At 36.8% G+C, this 19,278-nt stretch overlaps 1 protein-coding gene across 8 annotated transcripts in view; it reads left to right on the plus strand.

Annotated features, from left to right (window-relative positions):
* Positions 1–19,278, plus strand: part of BTBD8 (BTB domain containing 8) — a 40,315-nt gene that overhangs the window by 12,636 nt on the left and 8,401 nt on the right. For 5 of the 8 annotated variants that reach the window (XM_062003635.1, XM_062003638.1, XM_062003639.1 and 2 more), the window contains 12 exons: positions 1,358–1,438; positions 2,553–2,649; positions 3,250–3,338; positions 3,549–3,651; positions 7,574–7,756; positions 8,542–8,679; positions 9,769–9,898; positions 12,288–12,349; positions 13,418–14,054; positions 14,392–14,479; positions 15,041–15,174; positions 16,355–18,697. In XM_062003635.1, coding sequence (XP_061859619.1) covers positions 1,358–1,438; positions 2,553–2,649; positions 3,250–3,338; positions 3,549–3,651; positions 7,574–7,756; positions 8,542–8,679; positions 9,769–9,898; positions 12,288–12,349; positions 13,418–14,054; positions 14,392–14,479; positions 15,041–15,174; positions 16,355–18,697 — 4,085 coding nt within the window. Of the gene's footprint in view, positions 1–1,357; positions 1,439–1,518; positions 1,612–2,552; positions 2,650–3,249; positions 3,339–3,548; positions 3,652–7,573; positions 7,757–8,541; positions 8,680–9,768; positions 9,899–12,287; positions 12,350–13,417; positions 14,055–14,391; positions 14,480–15,040; positions 15,175–16,354; positions 18,698–19,278 lie in introns of those variants that run through there. The other 3 variants (XM_062003636.1, XM_062003642.1, XM_062003637.1) reach the window with 3 other exon arrangements.

The following is a 19,278-nucleotide window of genomic DNA, read 5'->3' on the forward strand; positions in this document are numbered from 1 at the left end:
GTACTTTCCCGTATTTTCGTAGTTTTCATGTTCTGTCAGTATAAAAGTACTGTTGCAAAATCAGGAAGGTTGTTTGTTGATTTGGTTATAACTTCTAATTTTGTTGATTTAGCTTTTATACTATACATGGTATGTTTTCGATGCTGATAGCCAACGGTTATTCAGGTATTTACACTTCTCTCCCTATAACTGATTTCTGCACGGTTAAGAAATTTTCATCCTTACTTTTCAGCAGAGGCTATCTCCTGAGAAGTACTTAATCTTTAAAGGAGTATATTCTCAGGACATTGTCTCATCATTATTGTTATTAAGACTCATATCCATAACTTTACCTTTTCTTGTTCAGCTTTCTGCTTGATGCAGATTTCCATGCTTTTTAAACACTTTATTTATAAGCACTTAACGATTTCTTCCAAAATAATTACAATTCTACATAACAGCTCTCAAGACTGTGGGGAAACTCTCACTGATTTTATGGCTGTCAGGTGTACTAATTTATAGAGAGACAACTATGCTGATTATGCTGCTTAGCATGCTACAGTGTTGTGGTTTTTTCTTCTTTGTTTTCATTCATCAGTGACTGCTGCTTAACTATGTGTGATGTTTTTAAAGGGTTTTTGATCAATTTGCATGACTTATCATATTTATAGCAATGTGCACAGCACTTATGGCTTCTGAAGATTGCATACATACATAGATAAGTATAAAAATGTATTGTTCAAGAGATTGTGACAGCCATTTAAAACAGACATTTTGTGCTCTTCTGCATCATGGTTGTGGGACAGTTTAAGGTTGCAAAGGCTTCTCTATAGGAATTCTGCATTTCTTAGTCTGAATCTAGGAACAAAGATTTTTTTTCTAACTATTTTGAGATGCAACGTTCCTACTTAGCTTTGTATATGAAGACTGTTATGTATTTTTATTGTGGGAAAAGCTTAAATAGATCATAAAATTGAGACTTGAAAGTAATTGTTATAAAAATATTTAAATGTATCGTTGCTTAATAATGCAATTATTACTAGTAAAGAGCTCTGAGATTATGAACAAATTCTTTCTGTGTGTTATCAGTGTAAATAATGTAGATACCAATATTTATCTGCTCATGGAGAATTTACAAAGATTTGAAGTATTACAAAGTTTCAGCAAGACTATTTAGTAGCAACATTTACTCAAAATACAGCCCATTTAGAGACTTTTACATTGCAGTAATCGTCACAATAGTTTTCATTTTCTCAGATCATTTACCTGCCATTCATGGAACAGCTGGATGCTGCATCAGCCTTTTGACCAGCTTCCTAAGAAATGGAGTGTGATTTATCCTGGACTTTTATTTATTTATTTATTTTCTGTTTTGCAGCATAAGCCGCCTAGAAATGAATGTCATCTTGCATTTTATATATGGAGGTATTCTGGACTTCCCAGACAAAGTTGATGTTGGGTATATGTCAACTTCTTTTAATTGTAGTTTGTGCTTGTCCTGTATTTTTCTCCGTTGAAAGTCAAAAGGAAAACTCTTTATGTAGTATAAATAAGAAAAAGGTCATTCCACTTAAACTGGAGGAAATTCCGGTAGCTGAAGAAGTCTTGTTTATTTGAAGGCTACTGTAAAAGGTATGCCAGCCAGTTTTGGAATATTATATGAGAGGAATTAAAAACAGGAGGGCATTTTATACTAAAATAATTCCCAGTTTGCCTGTATCTTCCTTTTAGTTTTCAGAATAAGATATACAATGTGTGATACTATCTTCAGAGTATAGTTAATTTTCATAATAATAAGCATTTGACTTGACGTGAAGACAAAGTAGTTAGTTGTATATCCATTAAAGATTGTAAATAGCAACCAATGTAAATGCTGGAATTTTCTTCTGGGATAGTTTTTAATCACAGTTTTGTACATAAGCCTGTATTAGTGAAGTGAATTCCGAAATGTGTAATTATTCCCTGAAACCATTTTTGCATTAGCTGTTGAACTTTGTGACTAAACATTGAAATGCTACAACTTCTTAGAGTTGTTGTTCCAAGATTACCTATCTAAAAAAATACGGTTGTTTATAATATGCTCCAATATCAATGTTTAGATAATGAATTTATACAGAAAATAAAGCTATGCTATTGATTATTTTATGAAATAGTTTGCTTACTATGTTCTTTAGTATTCAGGAAGGACATAATTCTCAGATATGATGTGATCCATAACATTCTGTGCAATCCTTGGAAAAAACCTACAATTTGCCAAAACTCTTCTGGCACAACTGTCTTTTTCACTTGCTATCCTTAAACTAGAGAAACTGACAGTACTCTATAAACAGTTTCTCAGCCAGTGGCAGAGGCTTTGTTTTACATAGCCTGAGCTCAGTGGTTGGGAGTTTATTATTAGGTCAGTACATTTCTGTTTGAAGATTATTCTTTGGCAAGTTTCACATTTGATAATCAGTATATTTCTGCAGTAAATTCTGACTGAACAAAAAGGTGAAATGAGCATGTAAATTGTCTTGTAAACAAAATGCATATATCAAAATGGTTTTTTGTTCCTTTTGCTGCTTTCTCTTCAGTCGCATGTTGGGCATTGCAGATATGTATGGGATAGATGGGCTGAAAGAAGTAGCTATCTACGTTCTGAAAAGAGATTACTGCCATTTTTTCCAAAAGGTATGTCAGTTCTCTTGCTACTTTGTGAGCTGTAAAGCCTAAGAAGAATTTTGTTTCTATTACTTACACATAATATTGATGAGATACTTAAAACCATGTGATCTAAGTGTTAGCTTAAGTCAGTGAACCTTGATCCTACATGTAAATCTGCAAAACTCACTAGAATTGATGATGAGGGTAAGGCCTGTGCTACCATCAACCTATTCACAGAAACTTGTAAACCACAACTTGATGGAAAGCAGTATTCCACACAATTCAATATGTTAATCACATGGAGTATAATTTAATACATTTCATTGTATGTGTAATTGTTCTTAATAGAAGTAGGGAAATACTATTTCTTTGCCTATCAGATTTTGTGGACATATATTTAGAAAACATTTCTGTTCAATTAAGATGAGTTTGGAAAAAAGTTTCATACATGAGGCTCAATATTGATGTGTGGAAGCAGATGACTTCCATATTCTGCACAGAGGCAAACAAATTTAAATACCACAGTAACTTAACAGTCCTTCTGTGTGAACTGGAGATTTTGTACTTCTGTATAGTTTTTCTAAGTAAGAATGTACAATGATTGTGACAATTTGCTAACAACTCTAGCCTGTTCCTGGGAAACAGCAACCTGTACTAGAATGCATGGCTATTGCTCATTCGTTGGGAGTGGAAAACCTGTATGCTGCTTGCATGAAGTAAGTAAAATAAGTTCTGCTTTATGATTTTCATTTCCTTGCTTGCTGTTGAAATGATTTTATTTTGTGAGCTTGTGTTAATTTTGGTATATAGAATGTTCACATTTTAAACATTTCTTATTCCCTGTACTCGAGATGCCACTTATGCTAAGAAATGAAGATGCAACATTTTTCATCTTCCTTACCTAACAAAGACTCTCTTCTCAACAGATGGGTAGTAAAGCATTTTGCTAAATGTTTGTCAGACAGAAGCTTTGCCAGTTTACCTACTGAACTTCAAAACAACTGTGTTGTTATGTTGATTAACTCTTTGGTAAGTAGTATATAATGTGCTTTACATAAAAATGCAACACAGTAATTTTTTAGTCATACAATGTAATTTAAGAGATGAAATCTATAGTACTTAGACTATGTAAAAGTTCCCATTACAATAACAATTTTAAAATGAGTTTTTATGTGCAGGTGCTGTTGTTATGCTTCGTGTTAATCACATCCAAATCCAGCATAATAATACCAAACAAGTTTATGGAAAACAGCTGTGACATCATAGCGTAGCATTATGTATTCAGCTAGTAAGGAATGGCAAATTGCTGTGGCAGTGTCTGTGTTAGGTGGTGGCACACATACTTTGTCATTACCTTTTCTGCTTTGCCTATATTCTAATTTGGAAAACATTTACTTCTTTTTTTGAACTTCAAATGATCACTGGCTATCAATGATCACAAGCCATTTGTTCACATGCAAGCTGACTCTTCCAAAATACAGTAACTGTATAGAATATATATCTTCTGCTTGTTAAATTAGTCCCCTCAAAGCTCAGCATTTGGTGTTTGTGGCACATACTTACATTGTTCCAATTTAGATCTGCCTTACCTTAAGTACTTTCTAATTGTGTTCCTGTATAAAACTATGCTCAGACCTGAGTTAAATAAACTGAAGTAGACCTGTTAACAGGAATTTGGTTCAGTAATTAGCCTATAAATATACTGAAATGTAACAAAGATAATGAAGAGTACATAGGTGAGCTAAAGGTAAACCTTTATAGCTGCTGCCAAGCATGGCTGTGTATGTATGTGGTTGTAATGTGGGTTGGTATACACAAAGATTAATCTAACTAGCCCAGGTAACATTCAGAGAATGATTTTAGTTCTAGCACACACCACACAGTTAAGTATGTGATGTCTCATATATCTTGTAGAATCACAGAACGGTCAGGGTTGGAAGCGACCTCTAGAGATCATCTAGTCCAACCCCCCTGCTCAAGCAGGTCTGTCCAGATCAGGTCACACAGGAGCGCATCCAGGCGGGTTTAAAAACCTCCAGACAAGGAGACTCCACACCTTCCCTGGGCAGCCTGTCAGGCCTCCCTCACACTTATGGTGAAGTAGTTTCTCCTTGTGTTGAAGTTGAACTTTTTGTGTTCTGGCTTATGTCCATTACCCCTTGTCCTGTCACTGATAGAAATAAGTGTCACCCCATCCTCTTGACATACAGCTTTTAAATACTTGTGTTAATGAGTTGCCCCCTCAGTCTCCACTTCCTCAGGCTGAACAGTCCCAGATCCCACAGTCTTTCCTCATAAGGAAGATGCTCCAGTCCCTTAATCATCTTGGTGGCCCTGTGCTGGACTCTCTCCAGCAGTTCTCTGTCCCTCTTGAACTTCAGAACTGGACACAGGACACCAGATGAGGCCTCATCAGGGCAGAGGGGGAGGAGAACCTCCCTTTATCTGCTGGCTATATTCTTAATGCTGCCTGGGATGCCACTGGCCTTCTTGGACACAAGGGCACATTGCTGGTTCACGTTTAGTTTGCTGTCCACCAGGATTCCCAAGTCTCTCCACAGAGCTCTCTCCAGCAGGTCAGCCCCCAGCCTGTACTGGTAGATGAGGTTGTTCCTCTCCAGATGCAGGACTCTCTACTTGCCCCTGTTGAATCTCATGAGGTTCCTCTTACAGTTATAAAACCTGAAGAGTCATTCTGCCAGAATATACACTTGCTAGCAGAATCAAGATAGTACTTGTAGCTCTAAAGATGCTAGGTGTTCTACCATTATATTGGATCAATATACTCAGTTGTTCCTAGAATACATACATAGCTTTTTGTATTTTGTGTTGTATAAATATTTGTGAAGTGTTAAGTAAAATTTTCAGCATTATAGATGAATTCTGATGTAAAAGTGCTCATAGTTACACCACCACCCATCTCCAAACTAGCTCAGGTGTCTACTGTAGCCCAGAGTGTACACAGAGTTCTGGGTTCTTCTCCAGGCACACTTATGCGACATTATTGGGACAGCCTAAAGGTAACCTAAGCCGCTTCAGGCCTTCCTTCCCCTCTCTGCGTATCATACCGAGATTCTGTGGTTATAGTTTGTGTTCAAGTACAGGATCTATCTTTAAGCTGTCGGCGTTTCCAGAACCATCGTGGTGCTGAGGTACTTGGTACTGCTCCAGCTGCTCTGAAAGAGTTTTGTAGTCTTGACTAGAGTTTTGGTTCCCATTCTACTGATCTAAAATTTGTATTGTTGTGTCTTTCCAAGATTCATTGGTATTTTATGGACCGAAGCCCAGAAAGCTTTTAGAATTGCCAAATAAAAAATCAATATAAGCCTCTTCTGCCCACAGAAGAGTTCTCGTGGCTCTTCAGACACCCAGTCCAAAACCTTGTGGAATTCCTAGTGAAATTTTTGACAATCTGAAAAAACACTTAAGGCTGCACGAGGTCTCATGTTAGTTTTGCAGGAGCTACTTCCTCTTTCCTCTGCTGCTACAGTTCCGCGGTTAAACCCAGTTAAACAGTGTGACTCCTTTCATTTAGCAATCTTGGAAGTGTAACAGTTAAAGTGGGGCAGCCTGTTAGAGAAGAAAAGGAGAATGCTGATTGGAAAATGTCAGAAGCTGAAATGGTGAACACAGAAACATTAAAGTAGGAATGCAATATAAAACACTGTTCAGGTACTTGTCCCTGGTGTCTCAACTACATGCAAGAAAACTGATGGGTTTTTTAGGTGAGTAAAATGGACTCCAGTTTAGGAAGGTCAGGAAAATCTAGAACAAGACAAAAATTAAGTTAGAGCCGCTCATACCAAGTGCTGATTTAATTAGAAGTCAACAAAGACATGTTTCACTGGAAGTGTCTAATGGGAGTATATGCTCATTCCCTGCAAGCAGGGGCTAAATTCTGGACGATTTGGAAAGTTTGTATTTGAGTCCAGTGGGAGCAAGATCAAACCATAAGCATATAGTTAATCTTTAATTTACCTTATATGTATAGAAGCAAACTGGTTTTGCCCACAGATGAGTAAAATGATGACATAGTTACACAATGGCTGCCTAGATTGTATGTTTTAGCTGTGTTTTGCATCAGGAAAATGCTCCCTGCTTTCTACTTTGCTTGGGACAAACATAATTATGACCTAAATTTACAGTAGAGGGGTTTATGTCAAATATTTACCTGAATTTTTGCCTTCTCCAGTGTTACTGATCTTACTGCAGAATTTATCTGTGACCTGCTAGGTCATGTTGATTAGAGCTTTCAATCAATTCTAACGCGGTTAACAATAAATTGCGAGTTCTTTTGAAGTGATGGGGCTAGTCAGTAGAAGTTGCCCTCAGTTGCCATGCTGATATAATGAATAAAAGAACCAAAAGCACAGACTAGGGGAATAAATGTTAGCATCTATGTTTGCTTGTCTTAAATGTAACATAAATGTGACAGTTAAGGTTTTTTTCAGACAACAAAGAGATTCAGTTAAAACTCTATCTGGGAAGACAAATATGTCTGACTCCTTTAAATAAGCATAAGAATTCATAACTATGCAAATGCTTGGCTGTTTATGTACCCCAAAAGTTAGACCATCCACACTCATCTAAAACTTTCACTTACCCATTTTATTTGGGAATTTATTACATCTTTCAGTGACCTAAAAGGCTTCTTTCTGTTTATCTTCTCCAACTAACATTTGCCTTCAGAACTGCAGTATGTAAAGTTACACGGTTGACAAACTACAATAAAAGCTACTGAAAACTTCATTGCCTAACTTCAGCAAGTGAAACAGAAACAGTAGATGTTTCTTTTTCGACTTACCCAAATGCAAATTTATTTCAAGAAGGAAAATTAATACATGATTGGATCCCTATGTAAGTGTTTGGCAACTGAATAGAAGCTATTTTACAAGCGGCAATTCTTTAGGTGATTACTTGGCAACAGCCTAATTTCTGGTTTTGTTTTAAGAACCACAAGAATGCTGCTTTCCTTTTAATGGAGAGTGACAGGCTGATCAATAGCCTTCCCCAAGTGAAATGGACAGAGACAGCTGTAGCTTTGGCATCTAGACTACAAGAAGAATGCATAACATTTATTGTGGCAAACTTCCTACAGGTGGTCCAAAGTGAAGGCTTCTCTATCTTGTTGCAGGTGAGAATACCCTCAAGTTACTCTGTGCTTCCAAATAAATTTAATTATGTCACATTTTGGATAGTTCAGGCTGCTACATAATGAAAATAGTTTCAACATTTTGTTAGAAGTACAATTCTATTAAAAAAGGTTACAAATCATGGACAGCTAAGTTTTTGGAGGGGACTGGGGCTTTTTCTCTTCAGTGTTGTTTTAAAGCACATTAATACTTCAACATGCAGGGTTGATACTGTGTTCTGGTTATGTGCCCCTCAGTTAAACAAAAGTTCCATTGAATTTAGTGGGACAGTTTGTGTTTGAAAGAGATAAGAATATATATAAGCTTTGGAAAAGCTTTCAGGTCCCTGATACAACAGGATCTTTCTTACTTGCGAGAGTGATTATGAATATCAGCAGTATACTCAAAACAATTTTTGTTGCAAGAATGTGCCAATGCTACAGGTCCTATCAAGTCATTTAGCTGCTTCATCTCTCCCTTGAAAGATTTCTTTGGTTTTAATGAAAGACAATGAAAAAGATAAATAGGAAGATGTTTAAACATTTTTGTCTTTGAATCTAGAGTTGCATGTGGCTGTAAATTTGTCACAGTGTGAAGGGTGAGAGGCCTCAGGATGATTTGCTAGAGGCCTGGAGAGGGGTTGGGTTATGGAATAGATACAAAGGAAGATGCTCAGCTTTGGAATACCTCCTGCACAGTGTGATAACAGATTGTTTTTTCTCAGTAATGCTTTTGCATATGAAACACACCCTTTTGTTTTAAACGGCGTCCTTGTTTTTTTCCTCAGGCACAGGCAATGAGCAGCAAACCCGACCTTCTAGAACTAATTTTTAATGCAATTGAAAAAAGTATTAACAATGAAAATAGCTGCTTTCTTCTTGTAGCTGTGGATACATTGTTGGACTCTACAAATGTGAAGGAGATGGTAGGTTTTTCAGTGTGCCATGCCGGTAAGGAAAACTATTCTGGTGTTGTTTCACGTAATGGTTCAAATTGGATGATGTGGTTTGACCTCAGGTGATTCAGTCCTGCTGTATGGGTCACACAGAATAGTATCTGCATAAATCCCCAGGTCCTGTTGGAACTGCAGAAAATGTTGATATTTGTTTACTGGATATTCATACTTTTTTCCTTTATAGAGAAGCCCTATCTATGGCAATAAAAAAGTTACTGTGCATTACTGAGGATGTAAGTCCTGTGGGCCACACTGCTCTGTTATCTTTAACATCATTTCAAATCTGGGATGAGAAAAATCTTATCAATCAAAATGTTGCATTACCTTAAACTTACATGAGAAGAGAGCTTATTGTCTTTCTACCTATCTTTGCCACCCTTTTTGTAAAAGTCACCACGTCATTTGCTTTTGTGTAGGACTGTCCTCTGAAGCTAGAACTGCCTCTTAACGTAGCATGTGTGTTTTGGATCAGGGGGAGGTGGCAGTCGCCGTGTGTGTAGCGTACTGTGTATATCCACACAATCTAAATAGTGATATTTATGCTATGGTTGACTGTAATGCTGGGGATAATTCATGAATAGTATGACATACTGATTAAAATCCAGACTGATGCTTCAAGCTAAGAATGAAAAATAAATGCAAAATAAATGACTGCAATCTGGTGCTATTGTAGATCTTCTTGGTAAAAGCAATAAAAAATTAATCAGATACATTATTTTTCCCTAGAGTATTTGACCTTGTTGTGACACAGCTGACAGTAAAGAGCTATTACGGGGTTTGTTTGAAAGAGGAGGAAAAAAAAACCAAACAAAAGGAGGGAAGGGAAAAAAAGTGCAATGTGGCATTTTCTAGTGCTGTAGTATGCCGTGGTATTGTAAAGGTTACTGTGGTGGGCAATAATCCTTCAAAAACAGCATCTCCATCCACCAGACCATTATAAAATATAAGTGATGACATCATTGATCTAGCTTAGGGAGTAAGTAGATTCTGAAAGGAATAATGACTGGTTGCTATGACAATATGCCCCTCGCCAGCTGCTGATTTGTTACTTGAACACAGGGTTTTACGTGCAAGATCCAGGCTCTGCGTGATAAGCTCTGGGTCTTCCTCGTTCAGTCTTTTTATGCTGTTCGTCACACAGAAAGCTGGAAGCTGATGAAGCCAGACCATCAACATAAAATACAAGCAGGTATGTCTAGCATCAAATGGCATTCGAGTTTTTTAGCAATCTGTTTAGTAGATAAAATGTAGGTGGTACTGTAGAGTCAGATTAAAATGAAAGCAAAATTTCTAATGCTTTTGGGTTTTTAAGTGACATTTTACAGTAGAAGCCTGATAGTGTGCTTAGCTCATTTCAAGCATGGAAATCAGCAAGCTGTTTTCTGTGGAAAAAGTCTCTCCTGCTTTTCGTAGGAGTGTATATAATAGGAACCAAACCCATGCAGGTTCATTCTGTTCTTATTCACAGCTACTTGGAATTATTGAAAATACTGCAGTAGGATTAAAAACCTTATCTGTCTCAGTTTTGAGGGGGTAAGCATTGTGGATGAATTAAATTTGCACAAAGCAGGTCATCCATTCTGTGACTTTGGTTTCTATCTTTATCGTTTTCTCCATAATGTATAAATATTGCTTGTCTCTTGCATAATGCTTATCTCATGCACCGTGAGTAAATGCAGATAGCTTGAGTTCACTGTTGTTTGGTATTGTGATATTGTGTATGCTACTGCAGAGAGCCCCTAAGGAGCTGCATAATGTTGTCTCAAAATTTGAACAGACAGCACTTTCAACAAAAAGGAGTTTTTGTTCTGAAGGTTTCTTTGTTTTGAAGTACAGAAGTGTTCCGAGGATGCGGAAATAATGGTGGAGTTCAGGTTATAGTTGAACATTGGCTTTGACAGTACAGTGTTATAAAAGAAAAGAACATGTTGAAGACTTTTCTAAAATCAAATCGCTTTTTATTCAAAGGAGAAATAAACATTTTGTTGTCCTGTTTGTTAAAGACATTAGTAGGTAGGATATGAGAGCTAAAAATGTTTACGCCCAGAGGTAGATGAAAATTCTGTTCTACAATTACATGCTGCAAGGAGGATGCAGTGACAGTCTTTCTAAGCATGATTTAGGGATGTAGTCAAGTAACACCTTACTGCTAGTGTACTAAATGGGTTTATGGTTTTGTTCTGGATTATAAAACTCTTTAGAAGCTGAAGAGCTGATTTTAGAAACAAAGGTGGTGGGTTTTTTTGTTTTGAGGTGTTTTATTTTTAGGATGATCACATGCTTACAAGCAATGGTTAGGCTGCTTTGCACTAGTGCTTTTAATACAGAAAGAAATATTTAATGGCAGATGTGCCTTACTTGTCCAAACTCTGTCTTGCTAGAAATTGGTTTGTTTCTTCTAGATTAAATGACAAGTCTGAGCTAGCATACATTTTGTTTCTAAGCAGACAGGCAGAAATGTTTGCATAAATTACCTGGTTTTAATTGCAGGCCAAGCAATCACACAATACTGGCAGACAGAATTTTAATGTGCATGTGAAATACGTCGGGAATAACTTAAATCAACTTTCACCTTAAAGATTTCTGGTGATGGTTTATCTTCTAGAGATTTAACCTATATAAAATAAGAAAGCTGTAATAGATGAGGAAAAATGCCAAAAGAAGACAGATGATACTGAGAAGGTGGTTTTTTTTCATTCACAGCATGTCTTGTGTTTTCTTAGGCACAAGTTTATATGGATTTGTCTTAATATATTGGTATGTATTAATGTGCAGAGTCACAGCTAGAAAAAGGATTAGATCCCTCCAATCTCCAGCATATCTTTTGTGTGATTTTTACAGACCTATTAACAAATTCTTTGTAGAATTCAGCACAGTTTTTGTGTATTGTACATACAAAAATGTATCCATGTAATAACAGTGTGTCAGACCACAAGGCACTGAATGCTTAAGTTTTTAATAGGTTCTTTGCAAAGCCTTTTTTCAGCTGGAACAGTGATGCAAACAAAACTGAAACCTCATCGATTTGGGGTCAGTACAGTGTCTATAAATATCCTTTTTGTATTCGACAAGCACAGTTGATTTAAAGGCTTTATTGAAAAATACTTCCCTCCCAGAGCAGACCAGTCAAAAAAAAAAGGGCATTCAGTGCCTGAAAATCCCACATGACAATCACAGCGATAACTCTCATGACGTTAACGCTGCGCGCTATCTGAACAGACACTAGGATCTTACTGTGTACATTGTGTATGCTTCCAAAGCTCTCAGTGCACTGCAAGTTTTAAGTCACCTAACCTTGGATAAACAACAATGCGTCTTAAGCTGGCAGTGAGGAAACAGAAGTTAAACAACTTTCTCATGGCCATGTGACCTCATTTACAGACACCACATTTTTTTGTTCTGAACATAAAACCATGTATTTCGATGTAACACTTGCCATGTCACCAAAACAGCCTTCCCAGAATAATTACAGGACCCAAAGAACTGCTTTCTGACTTCAGATGATGGTAATTGAGTAGACTGGATTATTTTTCCATCTTTTTTCCTGCTAAATAGTAAAGAAACTGCTCTTTTTACAGCTGCATTTGACAAGGGTGATGACCGAAGACTTGGCAAAAAACCTGTTTTCACTAGTTCTCAGGTAAATATTTACATCTAAATATTAAAAATACTGTGAAGCTCATAAACTAAACAATTAATATGGATTTGTGATATTATTTACAGGCACTTGCTTTTGAAAAATGTTTAATTTTCAGTGAGCTATTATTTCCTCAGAATCAGTAGCATTCATTACTGGAAACATCATAGTACTCGGCCCATGCTTTGCTCCATTTTCAAACAGATAAGCTCAAATAAAAGACAGGAATTTGTGTTCAGAATCTTGCATTCCCCTGTTGCTATGTAATGAAACTGATCTGCTTCCCAGAGCAAATGGTTTGCTAGTGAGCTAATGAATCTGTGCTACTGTCAGAAGCCACCACAGTACTGAGTCTGCTAACACTTCCTGCCCTGAAAAAATATTTTTCCGTGTCCTCAGCAACTCTACTGTTGAGACTCACACTCAAAAGTACGTAACTAATTGGAAGAAAAACAGTATGAGTTTCACATGATTTGATAGTGTTAGGTACATTGGAATGATACTGGTATTACAAAGACTCCATTTCATGCACTTAATTTTGCATGCTTCAGTATATATATCTTCATCTGAGGGAGAGGTTTGCCCCTTGCCTGGTGCATACACTGTTGGTAATGGTTGAAAACATCACATGTATGAGAAATGAGTCTTTTAGATGTGTGTTTATAATAACTCATAGTCTTTATTCCTCTTCAGAAGATACACTGATATAACTAAAAAATAAGTTTTCTCACTTCGGCAGACACTAGTAATGTGAATAAATATTCCATGTAATTTGTCCAAAGTAAAAGTGAAACTCTACTTATATATTTCTAGATCTTCTATATAGACCAGTATTTCACATGAGATTTGCTTGTCAGTCTGGTATATTCATCTCTTTGAAAGCTGGTAATCTGAGCTAAAACTTGAATGTGAAAGAAATTATATCCATGCTGAATGTTGTTCTTTTAGATTCACATACTACTTAAAAAGTAGCTGTGTTTCAGCAATGAAAGTTTATGGATAGTTTGGTGTTATAAATGCCTTCTGTTGTGTTGTTTGGTGTTTTTTTTTCCTGATGCTTTTTTTTTGTAGCTGAACAAATCTGTTACGGAATCCAGTGGTATAAGGAATACTTCCTCAACAGAACACAGCAAGAAAGATTGCTGGGGAGATTCTTCCACTAATCAGGATAAGATGAAATCTGATGGATTAGGAGCATCTGGACACACATCCAGCACCAATAGAAACACTGTTAATAAAGCCTCAAAGCATGAAGATATAAAGGGGAAAGATGGCAAAAAAATAGCTTCCAAGATTACTAAGGATTCAAAACCTGGGGAAAAAGCTGCTTCACCAAAAGCTAAAGCTGTTATAAAGACAAAAATAGAAAATAATGGAAATGTGAAGGCTGAAAGCATGCTTACAAAGCAAGATATAGAAAAGACGTCATCTGCAAGTGGACAAAAAAATTCAGGAAGTGGCAAAGGACTAAAGAACCATGAAGGAAAAATTGCAGGTGCTAGACCTAAAGTACTGGCAGTATCCTCAAGCGTGCAGATCAAAACAAAACCATTGAAAAAACCCACAGGGAAGGAATCTCCCTCCTCAGTCATTGTGGCAGGAACTTCCAGCAAGTCAGCAAACACCTACATAGATATTCAGACTGCCTCTGAACAGACAGAGGAACCCAAAGAGGATAAATTGGTAGAGGAAGGGAAAAAACAGACTGGTAATTTTCAATTTTTCTTTTTAAAGTCCCCTTCTGATTTGTCCCAGACTGGTCATATGCAGAAAAACAGCCTGGGAAGCTTTAAAACAATCTACTACAGATTGATAAGAGACACCTCTTTCCCTGTAAATGAGATCAGAATATAGAATTTTTCCTCCATCTTTAATAACTGTCTTTATTTTATGACCAACTGATAGCCATATAAAATGGTAAAAGTTTTACAAGTTTAGCAACTATGCTCTTTTCAATAGCTGACCTTCAAATGTTAGAATCTTTTTCAGTGCTTATATGCAGTGCATTTCCTGCTATAATTAACTTTGAATCTACTTTACAATAGTGAAAACCAAGACATCTGTGAAGACACCAAATGGAGTCACCACCAAAAAAAAAAAGCCTGAGCTTGAGGCTAATGTCACAGCAAGCAGGTATGTTACAAACCAAATGCTGCTTTATGTATAAATATGACATGTGTGTGTGCATATGGGGAGAAAAGTTTCAGGTGAACTATTAATGTTAAGTCAGCGTGCACTTTTTGACGTGAGAATGGTTGTCTGTGACACATCATTAGCAAAACTGTTTGAGTTAGCTATTGGAAACACTGCTGTAGAGATAAAATTGGTCTGGCTTTTGTGATGGGTTGTTTCATTCTAATAATTTTTAAATTGTTATAGGTCATTCAGAATTCTGCATACTGGAACAGTTAAAGACTACTCAAAACCTTATTTCTGGGATAGTGTAGATTAAAGTGGACATGAAGACAACAAGAGCACTGAAACTGATAAATGAATCATATATATGTGTGTGTATCTATATAAAATGCATATGCCACCTACACAGGTGTTATTTTCAAAAGTATACCTTTTAGTTTGCATTTTCAATGTTTACATTTGTGTGCCTATTAAAACATATGCATTGTTTCTTTAAATATAAATAAACATTGTTAGATCTTAAGCTTGGCAATAAGGAATATAATAATTTCTTTGCAGTCTGACCAAAAAATCAACTGGGAAAGTTGAACAAAATGTACAAGCTGTTCTAAAGAAAAAAGGGAACGTGAGTAGCAATTCGGCAGCGCAGCAAAAGGCTCAAAACACACCTACAAACTCTCCCAAGAACCAAGGTAAAGTCTCCTACAGCAATGAAACAGTATGCACATACATTTGTCAAAATCTTATGTACAATTCTGTTTCTTTTTCATATTTCATATTTGGTAACAATCCTAAACTGTAAAATGCAAATAAATGTATGTCAGCTTCCAGATATTTGAAAGATGCTCTTCATTGCCAGTTGGTGTTTTGTTCTGTTTGTTTAATCTGCTTTGCAGAATCTTTTCTTTACTGATCCTCAGCACTTCTTGCACTGGGAACCGTGACTGAGTTCAACAGAAATTCTGCAGGTTAAACATTTATGCTATGCATCATAGATTTGCACTGCAGTCTCCTTTATGAGCTGTTAGTTTGTGCCTCTGTGTTTTGGTGATCGCCTCAGCAGTAGCATTATTGATACAGACCTACCCTGCAAACAAGTACTTGATTTCAACAGCTGTTTATATCAAGTGTGCAAAATGACATTGTAGACCACAGAGAGAAAACCTTGCTTTATAAAGATACAAAGTGTTAAGAATGTCTTTTTAATCTCATTTAGATTTAACATTAGGGGGTGGGGCAGGGCAGATACTCGAGTTGACAAGTCTTAAATGCATTATGATATAGAAAACACAGGTCCTGTCAGCTGGTTGTCATTAAAGATCTTGCAGTATTTTCTGACTGAGCAGAGACATTTATTCTGGTATTCTAATCACATCATAACTGATGTAATTCTTTTCTGCCTACTTTCATTTCCTCTACAATATAAATTGAATACAGTACTTGCTGTTTCCTGTGCTAAGCTGCTGTGCAGTGTTTCCATGCACCATTAGCTAGCAGCTGCTTTCTATCCTAGCATTAACCAATTCAGTTACAGTTTGAAGAAATTCCTTTATGTGTAGTCTATGAAGTGCTTTATTCTTAAAAACAGCCTGATCCAGGTGGACCTGCTTCTGCAGGGGGATTGGACTAGATGATTTCTAAGGGTCCCTTCCAACCCCTACCATTCTATAATTCTATGTAAATGCAAGATGCTGTTTTTTACTACTGTTTAAGATCTCAATTCTGAATTCTTTAACAAGCCTTAAATCCCTTAGTTACATAAAAAGTTGAGTAGCTTTCTTCTCAGCATAAACACTTCACATAAATTTGGTGAATACACTTTGATTGGCACATACAATCTTTACAGTCTTTTTTTTTTTCACTGTTTGTTAGGACCTCAGAGGGAATCACCAAATTCATTGAAAACAGGAATGTCTCCAAAACATAATGAAGAAAAAAATGTGTTACAACATCTGGTTCAGACAACGCTCCCAGAAAAACATCCTTCAGCCAGGAAGAAGAGTGATAAGCAGTCGCAAACACCTGCAGCAAAAGCCACTGCAAAAATAGCACCTAAAACTCAGGCTCTGTCAAAGCATGCTGAGATTGCAAATAATAAAGACCCAAAACCAAAAGCAACTGGGCAATCTGGATTAAAATCTCAGTCCTCTGCCCAAAAACATTCCAGAAGTGAGTCTCCTGTTGTCCATAAGAATGTGCACACCTCTGAGCACAGGATTTCAGAACAGAAACTTGAAAAAAACCTGTCTGATACTGTGTCAGGTCAGCTTCATGACAGCAATGTATGCTATCCTGCAAAGCAAAGGGAATCTTTAAAATGTGGGAAGGAAGGTAACAGCAAAGATAGACTGCTGGCATCCTCTCAACCCAGTCAACAAAAATTGTCAGATCCTTCTGACAATGTGGAATACAAAGTAAAATCGGAATCTTCTCTTCCAATTACAGAAGAAACTCTTTCTATGCCACACGTTTCACTGCAAAATGAAACGAAAGGGAGACAAATCTCTGGAGATGAGACTGGAATGAAACAGATTGAAGGTACAGAGAAAGATGATATTACAGCTGAATTTCCCTGTTCTGCACAGTCTTCCAGTGATCAATACTCAGCCTTTTTCAAGGAAACCAATCAAAAGGCTACTGCTTCAGGACAACTGGTGAAACATTCAGATGCAGCAGAAGTCTGTATTGAACAAAGTGATAAATTAAACTCTGAAAGGGGTCTTGACGACAGTGAAAATTCTTTATCAAGCTTTTCCAGAACTATAACTACTAAGGAAGATGAGACATCATCTCCTCAGGTTCATATGGAGGAGTTTCTTACAGCTGATGAGCTGTATGACACATCAGCCTTGACTGAATGCAAATCGGTTACAGCAGATTTAGATGATATTTCAGAATGTTCCACAGAACAAATAACAGAGAAATGTTCACCTAGTTACACAGAGCCTACAGAAATGCCAGAAAACCACGAAAATGCAGAAATTCCTTTCGTGGACCACTGGAGTACTGGTGCACTAGATCAAAAAGAGAGTCCTGAATCGGACACTGGCAGCGCAACCACATCCTCTGATGATATAAAACCAAGATCAGAAGATTATGATGCTGGAGGCTCTCAGGATGACGAAGGATCCAACGAAAGAGGGATTTCTAAATGCAGCACCATGTTATGCCACGATTTTCTCGGGAGAAGTAGCAGTGACACAAGTACACCCGAGGAATTAAAAATTTATGACAGCAGCCTGAGAATAGAAGTGAAAATGAAAAAAGAGGGTTCTGATCTCTTCCGTGTTAATTCCACAAGTGATGATGAAATACCCAGAAAAAGACCTGAAATGTGGTCTCATCGAGAAAGTGCAAGGACCAATACTAGAGAGAGCAAAAGTTCTACTTTTGGTAATCCACAGTTTATTCAGGAAGCAGACCAAGTTTCTTCTTCTGCTGATGAAACGGAAGATGACAGATCTGAAGCAGAGAATGTTACGGAAAACTTTCGTTCATCAAATATTCCTGCTCAACAGTTCCAAGGAATTGATAATTTAGCTTTTGAAGATGCAACAGACAATTATGCTGCAAGTCAGGGGTTTTCTAAAACCACAAATTTCAAACGATCTGTTTTACTTTCAGTAGATGAATGCGAAGAATTGGGATCTGATGATAGAGTGGAAACTCATACTTCACATCAGCATTCAGCAGATTCTCTCACTCCTTCAGAAGTCTTTGATAGTATTTCTCAAGAGCACCACAGAAAGGCTTTTTATTCAAGATATTCCGTGGAAATTGACAATCGATTTCCAGATTGCAAACAGCATAAGGACAGAGACAATAAATTGGATAAAAGTGGAAGTTCTCTCCTACATGACAGCACTGAAATCCCAGAGAAGGAGAATCGAGGTCCTTCAATGACTGAACAAAACTGCCCAGAGAAAATATATTCAGCAGCTAGTCTGTGTCCAGGAGAAAAACAAAAAGTGAATACAAAGAATGAGGTGGCTAGTGAATTTCAACAGTGCAATAAATATTTAGACAATGATGCAAAATCTCAAGAAAGACCATGTCATTTGGATCTTCATCAGAGAGAAACTAATTCTGATGTGCAAAAGAGCAGCTCTGCAAAACCTGTAGAAGCCAGTAAGAATCAGATACTGACTCAGGAAGGTCAAGTGAGAGACAGTCAACCAGCAACTACTGAATGCACTAAATCTGATTTACTTCCAGGTAATGTACAGAAATAGAAACATTCAGTCATTCAAAAATAAATTAATAGAGAAAGCTTTGCAATTTGTCTGGTATTGAATCCTGAACTGGAGTAATTTTGGCTGAAACTATCTTAAATTTAAGTAACTTTAAGTATTTCGCTTAGAGAATGGTTGTCTGTTTGAAATATTTGTCAATACCCTGCTGTTCAATGAGAAACTTGACTACAAGAAAAGAGATTTTATGTAATGCTAAAAGAAAGATTGGATGCAGTCCTCTGTACTTCAGTTATTTTTGATCCAATCTAACATTGACAGCATCAGCTTTTGATGGAATCTTAATATTTGTTTTGTCTGCTTGACAACATATAGTATGTCTGAATGGGATGTGCAATAAGTACAGTAATAACCTTAACTAAAGCGCACTGAACTGTTTACCTGAACAGCTTTATGCATTATTGTTGTAATTTAGTTATTTATATATTATACACAAATTTGGATCCTTCTCCCACTGACCATAACTGAGTATTTGCCATATACATCAGTGGGGGCAGGTTTGAACTCTGAGCTTATGAGATTGTCTAAAATTCTAAATTTTAGCAG

Source organism: Colius striatus, chromosome 10 (genome assembly GCF_028858725.1).
Source record: "Colius striatus isolate bColStr4 chromosome 10, bColStr4.1.hap1, whole genome shotgun sequence".
Lineage (NCBI taxonomy): Eukaryota > Metazoa > Chordata > Aves > Coliiformes > Coliidae > Colius > Colius striatus.